This window comes from Monodelphis domestica, chromosome 1 (assembly GCF_027887165.1).
Source record: "Monodelphis domestica isolate mMonDom1 chromosome 1, mMonDom1.pri, whole genome shotgun sequence".
In the NCBI taxonomy this organism is placed as follows: Eukaryota; Metazoa; Chordata; class Mammalia; order Didelphimorphia; family Didelphidae; genus Monodelphis; species Monodelphis domestica.
In genome coordinates this window covers 229,368,207-229,382,616 of record NC_077227.1, presented here as the reverse complement: position 1 = coordinate 229,382,616, position 14,410 = coordinate 229,368,207, and the positions used below count along the sequence as shown (strand labels likewise).

General features: G+C 39.8%; 1 protein-coding gene across 9 annotated transcripts in view; it reads right to left on the bottom strand.

Annotated features, from left to right (window-relative positions):
• Nucleotides 1-400: 400 nt before the first annotated feature.
• TTC7B (tetratricopeptide repeat domain 7B) overlaps nt 401-14,410 on the bottom strand; it is a 353,505-nt gene continuing 339,495 nt past the window's right edge. For 7 of the 9 annotated variants that reach the window (XM_056810525.1, XM_056810527.1, XM_007472597.2 and 4 more), the window contains one exon: nt 401-1,515. In XM_056810525.1, coding sequence (XP_056666503.1) covers nt 1,294-1,515 — 222 coding nt within the window. In that variant the 3' untranslated portion in view covers nt 401-1,293. The remainder of the gene's footprint in view (nt 1,516-14,410) is intronic. The other 2 variants (XM_056810528.1, XM_056810526.1) reach the window with 2 other exon arrangements.

The following is a 14,410-nucleotide window of genomic DNA, read 5'->3' as shown; positions in this document are numbered from 1 at the left end:
CACCTAGCTGCCTAGTCATTTCCCAATGGGGTACCCCTCTTCAGTTTCCAATTTGGGCTTACCATGAAAAGAGCTATTTAAAAATATTTTTGACCCTTCCAACTTTTAATCTAGGATCTTTTGGTCATCCAGGCAGCAGAGGATTTTGGTAAGAGAAAGACAGAGGACACAGATCCATTAGTCTCCACTTCTGGGAAGCTGTCCACCCCCCCTGCCCTTTCCTTTCCTCTTGGGCCTTATGGGACAAAGGTTCCCCCTGTCCAAGCAGTTTCTAACACACAGGCTAGAGCAGGTTCTAGGCAAGCTCTCCTGCTCTTACAGAGCCATCAATGCCCACAGAATCCCATTAACAGAGCTCTCAGCACCCCTCAACCTCTTAAGAGATAACACAGGCCCAGGATCCATTTAAAAATCATTTTATTATTAACATCATCTTTCCATTTAGCCAAGTGTAGGTAATGTATAAGGAATGTTGGTAAATATTCCATTTGAAGCTTCTTTTTTACATATTTCCATTGATAAATAAACTCTGAATTCACATAAAAAAGTTAAACTTAAATAACTCATATTTCCTTCTCTTGTAACAGGCATATATTGGTAAAATATAAATATTCTTGGACTCGGGCTTTGTTCTAAATAAAGACAATTATCAGCCACACGTTACAATTATTGACAACAAAACCAAGAACTTGTCAGCCGGTCTTCTGGCTTTGACTAGTACTGAGACAGGAAGCAGAAATGTCACATTTGGTTTCTGGGCCAAGGGTAGGAGTCAGGGTAATAGAGAGAAAGAGGGAACAGTTTTCATGACAGGTTTGCTAAAAATAATCTGTTCTGCCACTGAATTTTCACTTTGAATATCTTATTCTACATTTGCTGATTGATTCTGTAATCATTTTATAGAGCACTCAGATGTCATCTAACAAAATATGGCACATAATCCATTTTAAACAACATCATTAGAATAGAAAACTATCATGAGGCAAAAACAACAACAAGAAAAACACAACAAAACCCCAAAAAACAACCCCCTCCAATACATGAATTGAGCATGATTTCAGTTGTTTGGTTTATCATCTTGGTCAATTTAACATTCATCTACAGCCTCAGTGATTCGTTTAATTCCTCCCTCCTTGCAATAATGATCGAATGTTTCCCTTTCCATTTTGCTACCCCCTCTCCTTGGGGACTGAGGTTCCCTCCACCCCCACCCAGCTGGGGCGGCTCCACTGGCGTCTGGCACGCGTGTCCCCGGCCTCACCTCCAGCCTCTCGGCAGGCAGCCTCACGCCCCTCACAGCACTCGGGGGATGATGGTGAACGGGACGACGGGGCTGCTGGCTTCGAGCTCCAGCGCGGTCAGGAAACACTCAGTAGCGGCAGTGTCGTTGCCCTGAGCTTGGAGCACCTCACCGAGGCCATTCCACACCTCGTGGGCCGTCGAGTTCACCTGGACCGCGTCGCGGAGAATCTTCTCTGCCAAACTGTATCGACCCAGCTGGTGAAGGATGAGAGCCTGCGGACAGATGGAGGCTGGCTGTTAGCTGAGTCAGTTAAAATGAAGAGAAAGTCTCTGTCCTCGGTGGAGGCTGGGCAGGACGAGGCCAGCCCCAGAGAAGGACAAGGGCTCCCCGATGAAGCCGAGTCCTGTCTGCCTCCGGATCTGGGTTCACCCCTCCAAGGGTCTACCCCTTTGCTGGACCCTCATGAGGACAGGAGGGGGTGCGCACCTCGGGCTCCTCCCTAAGAAACGCACCAGCCTGTCAGGGGGGCGGCCCCTAAATCGGGTTATAAACAGGGACACCACCGCGCCCTTCCTCATGAAGCCAGCCTCACACGGAACCCTGGGAAGTGCCTGCTGCCTGGGAACAATCACGAGGCGGGAGCCATCCTGGCACGGAGGCGTCTGGCTCTGGCCTCCACACCTCTGAGATGGAGGAAAGGAGGGCACGTGAGGACTATAACGCGTGCCAAGGGCGGAGGCAAGAGAAGCGGGATTAGAATCCCCGCTCTGTGACTTTGGACAGGCCACAACCTCTTTGGGGACTTGGTTTGTCACATGACCCGAGCGTGCTGGTCTAGGGCAAACTCTGAAGTGACAGAACCCAGCTCCCTCCTTTCACCAGGTGGGGGACTGCGGAAGGACGACTGCCTACATTTAGACGCACCTGCTATGTCCGCTGGTCTCTCAGCTTTCTTTTTTTTAAATGAGAGACGGCTAACGGTCAGCAGGTGTCTATCTGGGGGTGCCACGGGGAGGGGAGCAGAAGGGAGTGACTGCAATATGAAAACCAAAGGGCATCCGTAAAGTCTGTCCCTTTAAAAAGCAAGGCTAAGATGGCCTCCTCTGGCCCAAGTATCCCATGCAGAAGGGCATTGCCAAGAGCAAGGACAGGGTCTATCTTCAGAATGTTGCCTCCAGGGTCTGCCCGCTGCCATATGCCCTTGCCAACTCTAGGCCATTCCATTCTATCTATTAAGCAAGCTACGCAAGAGTTTTATGAAATAAGTGGAAAGCATGGTTGACTCCTCACAACGACCCTGGGAGGCAGGTGCTATTATGATCCCTCCTTTTTATGTGGAAGAAATGGAGGCAGACAGTTGTGAAATGGCTTGCCCGCAGCCAGCAAGTGTTTGAGGCCGCAGCTACCTATTCCTGGAGTTTGGTCAATCAATTCTGAGGTTGCGAGTGTCAGAGAAGCAGTCCCACCGTGCTGACGGTACCCTCTCCCCTTGTGAGTGAACAGCAAAAAGGGAGCCTTCATCGTATGACTGGCAAACAGACTTCCTGGACACAATTTTCAGATTGAAGTCAAGGAGAGTGTGCGGTCTAATCTGCCTTAAATAAGCTTAATGCAGCTATGGGAATGAAGGAGTTCTCTCAGCATGGAAAGTGGAGATTCACGGCAGGGTGGGGACTCCCTCCTGCCCATCACTGGCACTGCAAGGCCTTCAATCAGGATCAGACAGGCAGGAAGTCAGCACCTACTATGTGCTTAGCTCTGAGCTGTAAATAGTCTCCATTTCCATAGTAACAATCAGGATCACAGCACAGATGTAGCTCCGGAAGGAAACTTGGGTGCTAACTAGTGACACCTATTTACAGAGAAGGAAACTACGGCCCAGAGAGTTTAAGTGGCCTCTCCTAGGCCACCAAGGTAATAACAAGAGGCAGAATCGCAACTCATCTTCTTTGAGGTTCTTTCCTCTTCACTATATTCTCTTGCATTTATAGAGTCTTGCTTTAAAGAAATCTGAAGAAACAGAATTTGCCACTTGGGATCATTGGGATAGCAGCAGACTTACTGGGATGGGGGTTGTTGGCACAGCTCACCCCCTGACTCCTTGTGTGACTTTAGTCACATTACTTAACCTGTGGGGCTTTCAGTTTCTTTGTCTGAAAAATAAAAGGGTTGGTCTAGATCACCTTTAAGAACCCTCCCAGTTCTTAAGACCAAAATGCAAACAGACAAATATGCATTTTCCAGAAAAATCACACTTTGGTGCATTTAAGATGGTGTATGATTTCTGAGCAAATCTGCAGGAACACGCTTTGCAAAGTGAAGCAAAGTGAAGCAAAATGTGAGCTAGAGTCTGCCGAGTGTGTATGGTTGTAGTTAAGCAGGAATGCTGGTCAATAATGTTGAAAAATATGCCCAGATTTGACAGAAGGGAAATTCCTCATTTCCTCAGCTGCATGCTATGGTTATTTTGGGAATGTCTAGGTCTTGTGTTAAAATATCAACCCTCCTTTAAGATTTACCACAAAGGCTCTGTGTTCCTGGGGAAAAAGGGACAACAATTTTTTTTTTTAATTTAAAAAGAAAAAATTCTTAGTTTTTATCTAAGTCACAACTCTAAGACAGAAAGGCAAGGCCTTGGCAAACAGAGTTAAGTATCTTGCCCAGGGCCAGCAAGTATCTGAGGCCAGATTTAATTCAGGTCTTCTAGTCTTCAGTCCATTTAGCTGCCTATGAAAGGGACAACTTTGTTTGGACCTTTCTCTACATGAACGCTCCAGTGCACTGATGCAGTAAGAGAGGTAGTACTCTGGGAATCTGACACATCTATGGCTTTCCTTTCATTAATTACTGACTTTATTGCTTCTACTTATAGTTTTGACTTTTGCAATTGCTGTCCTTGAAAGCTCCTGGTTCTCTATAGGTTGTCTCTTTATTAACCACCAGAATTGGTTTTGGAATAGAAATTATCAGACACCAAGATTTTTCCAGTGTGGGCATGGCCTGCCAGTTTCTCTGATGGAGAGTTTTCTTTAGAACATGAAAATCTTCTGAATCATGACATCTTCTGATGTCACTTAATGTAGAGATTCATGAATCTGTGCCACATGTAAGCCCCTACAAATGGAAAGAAAAATCTTTCCAGACAGCAAATAAACATCAGGTTGATCAACTATCAATTTTGCACAAGTTAAGAAGCTGATCCTTTTCCCATCTAACTCTGGTGACCTCACCATCTTCTTTCTATCTTCCTATTCTCAAGGTACCAAATACTATGGGAGAAATCACTGTAGAATTGACCCACTACAAATTCACACTATATAACTTCAATGAGGCCCTCCTAATTAGACGGAAAACCATTTCTTTACTTCTCAAAGGTCTCCTCTTATACACTGATGACCAAGTCTATCTCAACAAATGACCTCACCTCCTACTTTCATGAGACCAGGGCCATCCATCTGACTATCCTTATCCTTCCTCCTCCCTTCTATATCTTCACAAAACCCATCTTTATTTGCTTTAATCTCTGAGAATGAGGTAGCCTGCTTATTTGCTAAGGTTATTTCCTCTTTGTGCATTTGATTCTGTTCCCCTTTGATCTGTAGGACCTCCACTTGTGTTCATCTATGTGGACATATGTGTGGCTATATGTGTATGTGCCTATATATGTGCATATCCATACATATAGCCACATATACTGAGATCTATGGACACATTAGTTCCTTCCTTACTGCCTACAAAAATGCTCAGGTTTCTCCAATTGTAAAAAAAATTTGACCTTGCCATATGTCAGCTCTCCAACACTATTAAGCTTCTGGAAAGAGTAGTTTACATGTACTTGGTGCTTCTTCCTTTTCAAGTCTGCGATCTCACTTCTGATGGCACTCCTCAATTGAAATTACTTTCTTCAAGGTCACTGGACACCATGAATTTGGTACTTTTTTTATGTCTGCATTTTTGGGGCTTTCCTCTCTCCCCTTCAATATTTCACACTTGCTCCTTGAAGATACCCTCTCCTCTCTTAGCTGCCATGGCATTCCTTTCTCCTAGTTAGCCTAACTATGATCAATTATTTTGCTGGTTCATCATCAGCCTTCCACATGTCCCATAAGGCTCTGTCTTCAATATTCTCCTCTTTTCCTTTCATGTTATCTGCCTATAATACTGACTACTTACATGTTTCAATCAGTACATGTATATATAACTATAAAAATCTCTATGTATTTTCTGCTCTATCCCGTAAGTCCCAGCATCACATCGAGAAATGTCTATTGGCTTTCTCCATCCATATTGACTTGCTGGCACCTAAGACTTAGCATGTCCCCCAGTGGATTAATTTTATCATCTTCCACCCAAATCTACCCTGCCTCCCAACTTTCCAAATGCCACTGTTGGTACCACCATTCTCTCAGTCACCTAAGCTAAAAACCCAGAGTCATCTTAGACTCCACTTTCTCTCTACTATTCCTCATCTCTTGGTGGGAAGATCTCTCCCATTAATTGATCACCAAGTTCACTTGAGTCTTCCTCCACAATACTTCTTTTACACATTCCCCTCCTTTTTACACAATGGTTACCACTGTATTTCAGTCTATGGTCACTCCTCACCTGAACTATTTTAATCAATTCCTAACTGGTCTCCCAGCTACTTGGTAGCATGGTTGCTGGACAAGAAATCAGGACCAGGGCCAGCAGTAACAGCACAGCTAAGAACAGTCAATAGATTCATCACAAAGCAGAGAAACAACTGAGGCAGGGAGATGCCTGCTATTGGGCATTTTTCCCCATTTCTTTGCCACTGAGGAAGAAGAGATATATTTCTCTCTCAGAGCCAGCAGATTTCACCAAACTGTTTTACTCTGGGGCTTTTCAGGGCCTTGGATTGCTCACAGAGCAACAGTAAGACTCAGGTGAGCCTCAACAGAGACTGGACTTCATCAGAAGAAACGTCCTGGCTGTAGGAATGTTCTTGACTCTCAGTTTGTTACCCAGAAGGGCGGTGCATGACAATTTATAAATCTCTGGTTGTCTAGTGTCATATAACATCTGGTATCACCTCTAAGTGGGAAGGAGTCCTTCTTATTCTAATACAGTTGGTGTTTATGATGAGAGGACCTTACCCAGAGAGCTTTAGTTAATATAGTGATTGCTCTGGGATTCTGTTTAATCACCCTGAAGTTGTGTTTTAAATGCCCAGATGTAACATCTTCTAATTTCAAATTTTCAATACATACTTCCCATACCAAAAATAATATTCTTAGTAAACATGCCTAACCATTGTAGTTTCACAGATCCACAGGGAATTCAGGAGCTGCCTAGACCAACTTTTCCTTATTTACAGATGATGAAACTCAGGTCCAGGGAATCTAAGTGACTTGTCCAAAGTCATACAGTAGCAGGCATCCAAAGAGCATTATGAACTTCAGGCCTTCTGACTAGAACAAATGTTCTTTCTACTGTGCTTCCCCCCATCATTCTCTTGATCAAAAACCTTTGATCCCAGAACACTAAAGTTCTTATTTAGTCTGGCACTCAGGGCCTTTCACAATCTAGCTCTAATCTACTACCCTTCGAATTTCAGTTCAACTATACTACTAACTACTTTATTTCATCTTAAACTTAATTGTGTGCATTTGTACAGGCCAATTCTCAGGCCTGAAGTGTACTCTTTAATCACTGTGGTTTACTAAAATCCTTTTCTTTCTTTAAAATCCAGGTCAGGTGCTACCTCTTCCATGAATTCTTAAAAGTTTCCCCCGCTAATAGTAATCTTTCACATTCTCCTGGATTCTGTGTTCAAATTCTCCAGGGATACTATATCTTTATTTCTTTCACTTTTCTATTCTTTTCTCTCTTGTTTTCATTCTCTTCCTTTTAGACTGTAAGATCCTTACGGTCAGGTGCAGTGATTTTTTCTTTGTATCCTTAATACTTATACATCATAGATGCTTAATAAATTTAATTTGTTTATCTAGAAATGTCCAATCTTTGTATTCTGGACTCTGACTCGCAAAATTTTGGGAAGGTGGCAGCTACTTTCAGAAAAAAATGTCACACGGTCAAAGTTTCCCATTAAATCTATTCAACTGAGTTTCTAAAAATGAAACTGCCCAAAAAAGTACCATAGACCTACCTGGGCCAGATACTCAATAATAAAAGAAGGAAAAAGCCAAGGCATATCCTGACTTCTCATGTGGCATGGCCATTAGGATTCAGGAGATTGAGGATCATGCCCTAGCTCTAGGATTCCTAGCTTGCTGCCCTTGTACCAATCATTTAAATACTCTGAACCTTGGTTTCCTCATTTCTAAAAAGATCAAACTTGTACTACCTTTAAGTATTTTCATATATTGAATACTCTTTGTAAAATGCTAGTGTTATATAAATAGGAGTTATTATAGTTTTTCTCTAATCAACAAATACTATGTGCCAATAACTAAGACTGCTAAGCATTAATGATACTCTCAAAGACTATCATCAGATTCTAAAAGATACAACATTCAAACAACTATGTACACACAAGAAATATAGATGTATGGATAAGTTCAATGGTAAATTAGAGGCAATCTTAGAGGGAAAACACTATTATAGGGCTTTGGGGAGAAGGAGAAAGATTTCTGAGAAAGGCTTTATTTATTTATTTATTTTTTAGCTTAAACCCTTACCTTCTGTCTTTGCTATCTGGGGTTCCTCCCAGCTCTGGGACTGTATAGTTCTCTTATATTCTGCTTTAATAGCAAGAAGACTTTCTCACCTATGAGAGGTGAGGGAGGGAGGGAGAGAGAGAGAGAGAGAGAGAGAGAGAGAGAGAGAGAGAGAGAGAGAGAGAGAGAGAGAGAGAGACAGAGAGAGAGAGAGAGACAGAGAGAGAGAGAGAGACAGAGAGAGAGACAGAGACAGAGAGAGACAGAGAGACAGAGAGACAGAGAGAGAGACAGAGAGAGAGGCAGAAACACTGATCATATTTCCTTTTTAAATTATAAATTGTTCCTTGAGAACAACTAGTACATTTTCCTTTTTCTTTACTTGCTCTCTCTCAAATAGATAGGGATAAAAGATGAGAGAAGACAGAAAAATGTGCAAATACTTGGAATACAAAGAAGATTGAAGAGATTGAATTATTTGGGGATAAAGAAGAGGATTAAGGCAAATGGAAGACCTTTGCTTGCAGTGGATGAGATGATTACTGATGACACTGAGAAAAGGCTGAGCAGCTCAATTTTTATTTTGTTTCCTTTTTTCTCTGCAAATGAAAATGACCTTTACACTGGAAATGTCAATAAAAATGACTAATGGAGAGGTGATGCCCAAACAAAGTAAAGAGATAGCTAGAAAGCACTTGGCTGCTTTTGATGAATTCAAGACACCTGGCCCAGGTGAAATGCCAGTTAAAAGAAGTGGCAGATATGATTACACAACTCTTCTCAGTATTAGGTGAAAGATCAAGGAAAATGACAGGTGCCACCAGATTGGAAAAGGACAAACATGATGCTAATTTTCAAAAGAAGGGAAGGGAAGAGAGTCTGAAAATTATAAGCCATTGAGTTTGACTTAAATTCCTAGGAAAATTCTAGAATCACTACAGAGATGCTTGTCAAATGAAAGGGAATCAGAGATTTATAAAGAGCCAGCATGATTTCATCAAGTACAAACTAGGCTAACTATCTTTCCTCTTTAAACATGATTACTAAACCAGAATGTTATAGCTATAGCTTACCTCCATTTCAGAAAAGCTTAAAAAGCAAACAAACAAACAAACAAAAAACCCCACCTTACCTTTTATCTAAGGCAGAAGAATGGTAAAGGCTGGTCAATTGGGGCCACATTTGAACCCAGATCCTCCCAAATGCTAGGCTACCTAGCTACCACATATAAAACTTTTATTTATACAGATATGTATGTATATGTATATTAAAGGGATAGCTGGTGGCTCAGTGGATTGAGAGTTAGGCCCAGAGACAGGAGGTTCCAGGTTCAAATATGGCTTCAGACACTTCCTAGCTGTGTGGCAAGTCACTTAACCCCCACTGCCCTTACTGCTCTTCTGCATATATGTGTGTGTGTGTATATATATATATATATATATAATATGCAATATATATATATATAATATGCAACAACAATTTTCCACATACATTATCCAAAATTATAAGATCCGACTTGCCTCCCTCTCCTCCCCCTTCCTGGAGATGGTGGGAAATTTGACCCAGGCTATACATATATTATCATACATAACATATTCCATATTGGTCATTGTTGTAAGAGAATACTCATACAGAACCAAAATCCCCAAATAAAACCATAAATAAACCAATGTGAAAGATAGTATACTTTGCTCTGCATCTGACTACAACAATTCTTTCTCTGGAGGTGGATAACATTCTTTGTCATAAGTCCTTCAGAACTGTTCAAGATCATTGTATTGCCAAGAGCAGGCAAGTCTTTTGCATTTGATCATTGTACAATACTGCTTTTGCTATGTACAATGTTCTCCTGATTCTGCTTATTTCACTGCATCGGTTCCTACAGATCTTTCCAGCTTTTTCTGAAATCATCCTGCTCATTGTTTATCGCACAATATGATTCCATTACCAACATTACCAACATGTACCATAATTTGTTCAGCCATTCCCCAATTGATGAACATCCCTGTTGTAAGGAAGAGAGGGTTACAGCAAGTTTGCAGAGGCATGAGATCAACAGGGAGAGAAGTCTAGAATGGGAAAGTAAGGGAGAAACAGTTAACTGAGGTTTAGGGGTCTTATTCTGGGTCTGACCTAGAGAGACAGGCTGCTTTTGCTTAGTGGCTGATACTATCCTATACTAACCTGAATTCCCTGTCCTTGTCTTGCTATCCAGCTGCCCTGCTGCCCTGCTATCCTGTTGCCATGCTGATCTGTTGTTATCTACTGCAGTTCCTAGTGATCCTGAACCATCCAGCATCTGATTGTAAGACCAGACTTGGGTCCTTTTTGGATCTAGAACTTTCCCTGGGCCCTATCAGGCTTACACAGACTCTTTCTTAACCAGCTAAATGGGGTTTAGTCTTAGCTTAGCTAAGATCAGGGACTGGGATTTTGGGCAGTGAGAAGAGGATTAGTGTAGGAAAATCACTCTGAAGAAATCTTGGTGAAGAGATATTAGATCCTGGGATATTAGTTAGAAAAATTAGCTTTATGTTATCCTATACCTTTTTACACCTTATTCTTTCTTTCTTTTTTTTTTTTAAATTAAAATCTACTTTCCCCATTTCACTGAGTGATCTGTGTGTGTGTAGTCTCAAATCAGGTTTGCCTGGCTGGGTTTTGTTGGCCTTCTCAAACCACAGATAATCTTCTGATACTGATCCAATATAATTCATCCCTATACATCCCAACCCCACTTCCCTTTATACACCCCTCAATTTCCAATTCTTTGCCACCACAAAAAGAGCAGCTATAAATATTTTTGTACAGATAGGTCCCCCCACCCCTTTTAAATGATCTCATTGGTATACAGATCCACTATTACTGGATCAAAGTGTATGTACAAAGTTTTATAGCCCTTTGGACACAGTTCCAAATTGCCCTCCAGAATGTTTGGATCAATTCACAATGCCACCAAAAATGCATTCATATCCCAATATTGCCACATTCCCTCCAACACCGAACATTTTCCTTTACTATCATATTCACCAATCTGATAGGTGTGTGGTGGTACCTCAGAGTTGTTTTAATTTGCATTTCACTAATCAAGAGGGATTTAGAATATTTTTATATAATAATTGACGGCTTTTATTTCTTCATCTGAAAATTGCTTATTTGTATCTTCTGACCATTTGTCAATTGGGGAATGACTTGTATTCTTATAAATGTAACTTAGTCCTCTATAAATTTGAGAAATTAGACCTTTATTAGAGAAATTTGTTATAAAATTTCCCCCTACTTTGTTGTAGGGGGAAATTTTATAACATTGTTGTATAATCTTGGTTATATTGGTTTTGTTTGTACAAAAGCTTTTTATTTTTATCTATCTATTTATTTATCTATCTATCTATCTATCTACTTGTTTGTTTACTTAAACCCTTACCATCCATCTTAGAATCAATACTAGGTAAGGGCTAGGCAATGAGGGCTAAGTGACTTGCCCAGAATCACACAGCTAGGCAGTGTCTGAGGCCATATTTGAACCCAGGACCTCCCATCTCTGGATCTGACTCTCAATCCACTAGCCACCCAGCTGCCCCCTACAAAAGCTTTTTAATTTGGTATAATCAAAATTGTTAATTTTATATCTTAAAATGCTATCTTTCTTGCTTGGTAATAAATTCTTCCCTTCTCCATAAATCTGCCAGGTAAACTATCTATGTTCTCCTAATTTATTTATGATTATCACTCTTTATTTCTAAATTATATACTATAAGGATTAATTAGGTAAAGCTAGTTATCCTTACAATATCCATATATAAGATATATACTGACAAAATCTTATCTTGGTGTATATATTGTAAACCTTAAAATTTCACAGACTTATGAATGTTAAAAATTTTACTCCACATTGAGGAATCCTCCAATTCCCTACTTGAAATAATTCCCTACCAGATAGTGAGAACTCTACTTGAATGTGAAAACTCCTTGCTATGAGAGGATCTCTACTCCATCCCTACTTGGGACTGCTTTAGGGCAGAAAACTCCTTGCTAAACAATGAAAGTACTTGAAAACTTATAAAGGAAAGGAGTTCTTTGAGCCATGCCTATTTTTGGAATTGATACAATGGGATGCTAAGTGCCTATAAAGGTGGGGCAACTTGCAAACTACTTAGACCTAAAAGGTGAAAACTTACTCAGAGGTTTTCTCTTAATGAAATTAGTTGACACAGCAGCATTTTTTTTTCTGACTTACTAAAGAGATTAATCTACTCAGCTGTGAATTCAAAATAGTTTTGGAAAACATCTACAGTGATTGGTAGATGGAAGAACTTAGGGGAGGTGACATAGGAGATTTTGCCCTTAAAAATGAGAGCTCAGAGAAGAGCTGGAAATCATTCTGAAACATTCAGATTGAGGAGGACTGATTCTGAAACATTCAGATGGAGGAGGGAGCTGGTGAAAGCAGCTGAGATGATGCTGGCCTAGTGTCACTAGAATCCTTGCTTAGGCAGACCTTGTGGTGAGTGTTAAAAGACTGACTGACTGATCTCTCTCTCTTAAGACTCAGGTCTAGGCCATGTTGGCTTAAGGCCCTTCATACTTATTTCCTTTTTCTCTCTTTCTCTCTTTTCTTTAATTCCACATTTGTATTAATTAAAATCTCTATAAAACCCAGTTGACTTGGGTATTTGAATAATTGGGAATATTTCCCTGGCGACCACCTTACATTTGATTTAAAAACCAAGACACTGTAGTGAAACATATTTTCTGCGGTCAAATTTACTCACCCTCTCTTATATCTATCACAATTTATATCTTCCACCATTTTAACTCACTACAGTTTATGGGCTTCATATTTTAAATCTCACAATATAATGATGTGAAATGCTGGTCTACATTTAGTTTCTGCCATATTGTTTTCTAGTTTATTGAGTTCTTATCCCAAAAGCTAGGGTCTTTGGGTTTATCAAACACTGGGTTGCTATGGTCACTTACCATTGTATATTATGTATCTAATCTAGCCCACCGATCCACCAATCAATTTCTTAGCCAGTACCAAATTGTTTTGGTGATTATTATTTTATATTACAGTTTGAGATCTGGTATTCTAGGCCACCTTCTTTCACATTGTTTCCATTAATTCCTTTAATATTTTTGACCTTTTGTTCTTCCAGATGAATTTTATTATTTTTTTCTAGTTCTATAAAATAATTGGTATAGCACTGAATAAAGAAATTAATTTGGGGAAGTGTCATTTTTATTTTATTAGCTGGGGTTACTCATGAGCAATTAATATTTTTCCAATTGTTTAGATCTCACTTTATTTGCATGAAAAGTGTTTTATAATTGTATTCATATAATTCCTGTGTTAGTCTTAGGCCAGATTCCCAGGTGTTTTATATTCTCTAGAATAATTTAAAATGGAATTTCTCCTTTTAATTCTTGCTGCTGGATTTTGTTGGTAATATATAGAAATGCTAATGATTTATGTGGGTTTATTTTGGGTCCTGCAACTCTGCTGAAGTTCCTAATTATTTCAACTAGTTATTTAGTTGATTCTCTAAAGTAAACCATTATATCATTTGCAAAGAGGGATTAGATTAGTTTCTTCACTGCCTACTTTAATTTTTTTCTTCTCTTATTGCTAAGACTAGTGTTTCTAGTACAATATTAAATAATAGTGGTGACGATGGACATCCTGCTTTAGTTTTGATCTCACTGGAAAGGCTTCTAACTTATCCCATTATAGATGATACTTGCTGATAGTTTTAGATAGATACTACTTATCATTTTAAGGAAAGGCCTATTTATTCCTATGCTTTCTAATGTTTTTAGTAGGAATGGGTATTATATTTTGTCAAAGGCTTTTTCTGCATCTCTTGAGATAATCATGTGATTTTCATTAGTTTTGTTACTGACATAGTCAATTACGCCAATAATTTTCATAACATTAAGCCAGCCCTACATTCCTAGTATAAATACGACCTGGTCATAGTCATGATCTTTGTGATATATTTGCTATAATCTCATTGCTAATGTTTTATTTAAATTTTTTGCATCTATGTTCATTAAGATGTTCATTAAGGAAATTGGTCTATACTTTTCTTTCTCTGTTTTTGCTCTTCCCTGCCAAGGTATCAGCACCACATTTATGCCATAAAAGCAAACTGGTAGGACTCTTTATTTCCCTATTTTCCCAAATAGTTTATATAGTATTGGAATTAACTATTCTTTAAATGTTTGATAGAATTCATTTGTGAATCCTTCTGGCCCTGGGGATTTTTCTTAGGGATTCATTGATGGCTTGTTCAATTTCTTTTTCTGAGATGGGATTATTCAAGTATTCTATTACCTCTTTGTTAATCTGGGCAATTCACAGCAAAGCTTTAATAAAATATCTCAATTTATTCTTGCAGAGAAGATAGAAAGATGTGGATAATGTGATAAGAAGGATTTAGGATTGGGTGGATGGTCAGAATCAAAGTGTAGTTTGTGGTTCAGCATCAGTGTGGCTAGTGGAGGGTCATGGGCTATTTAACTT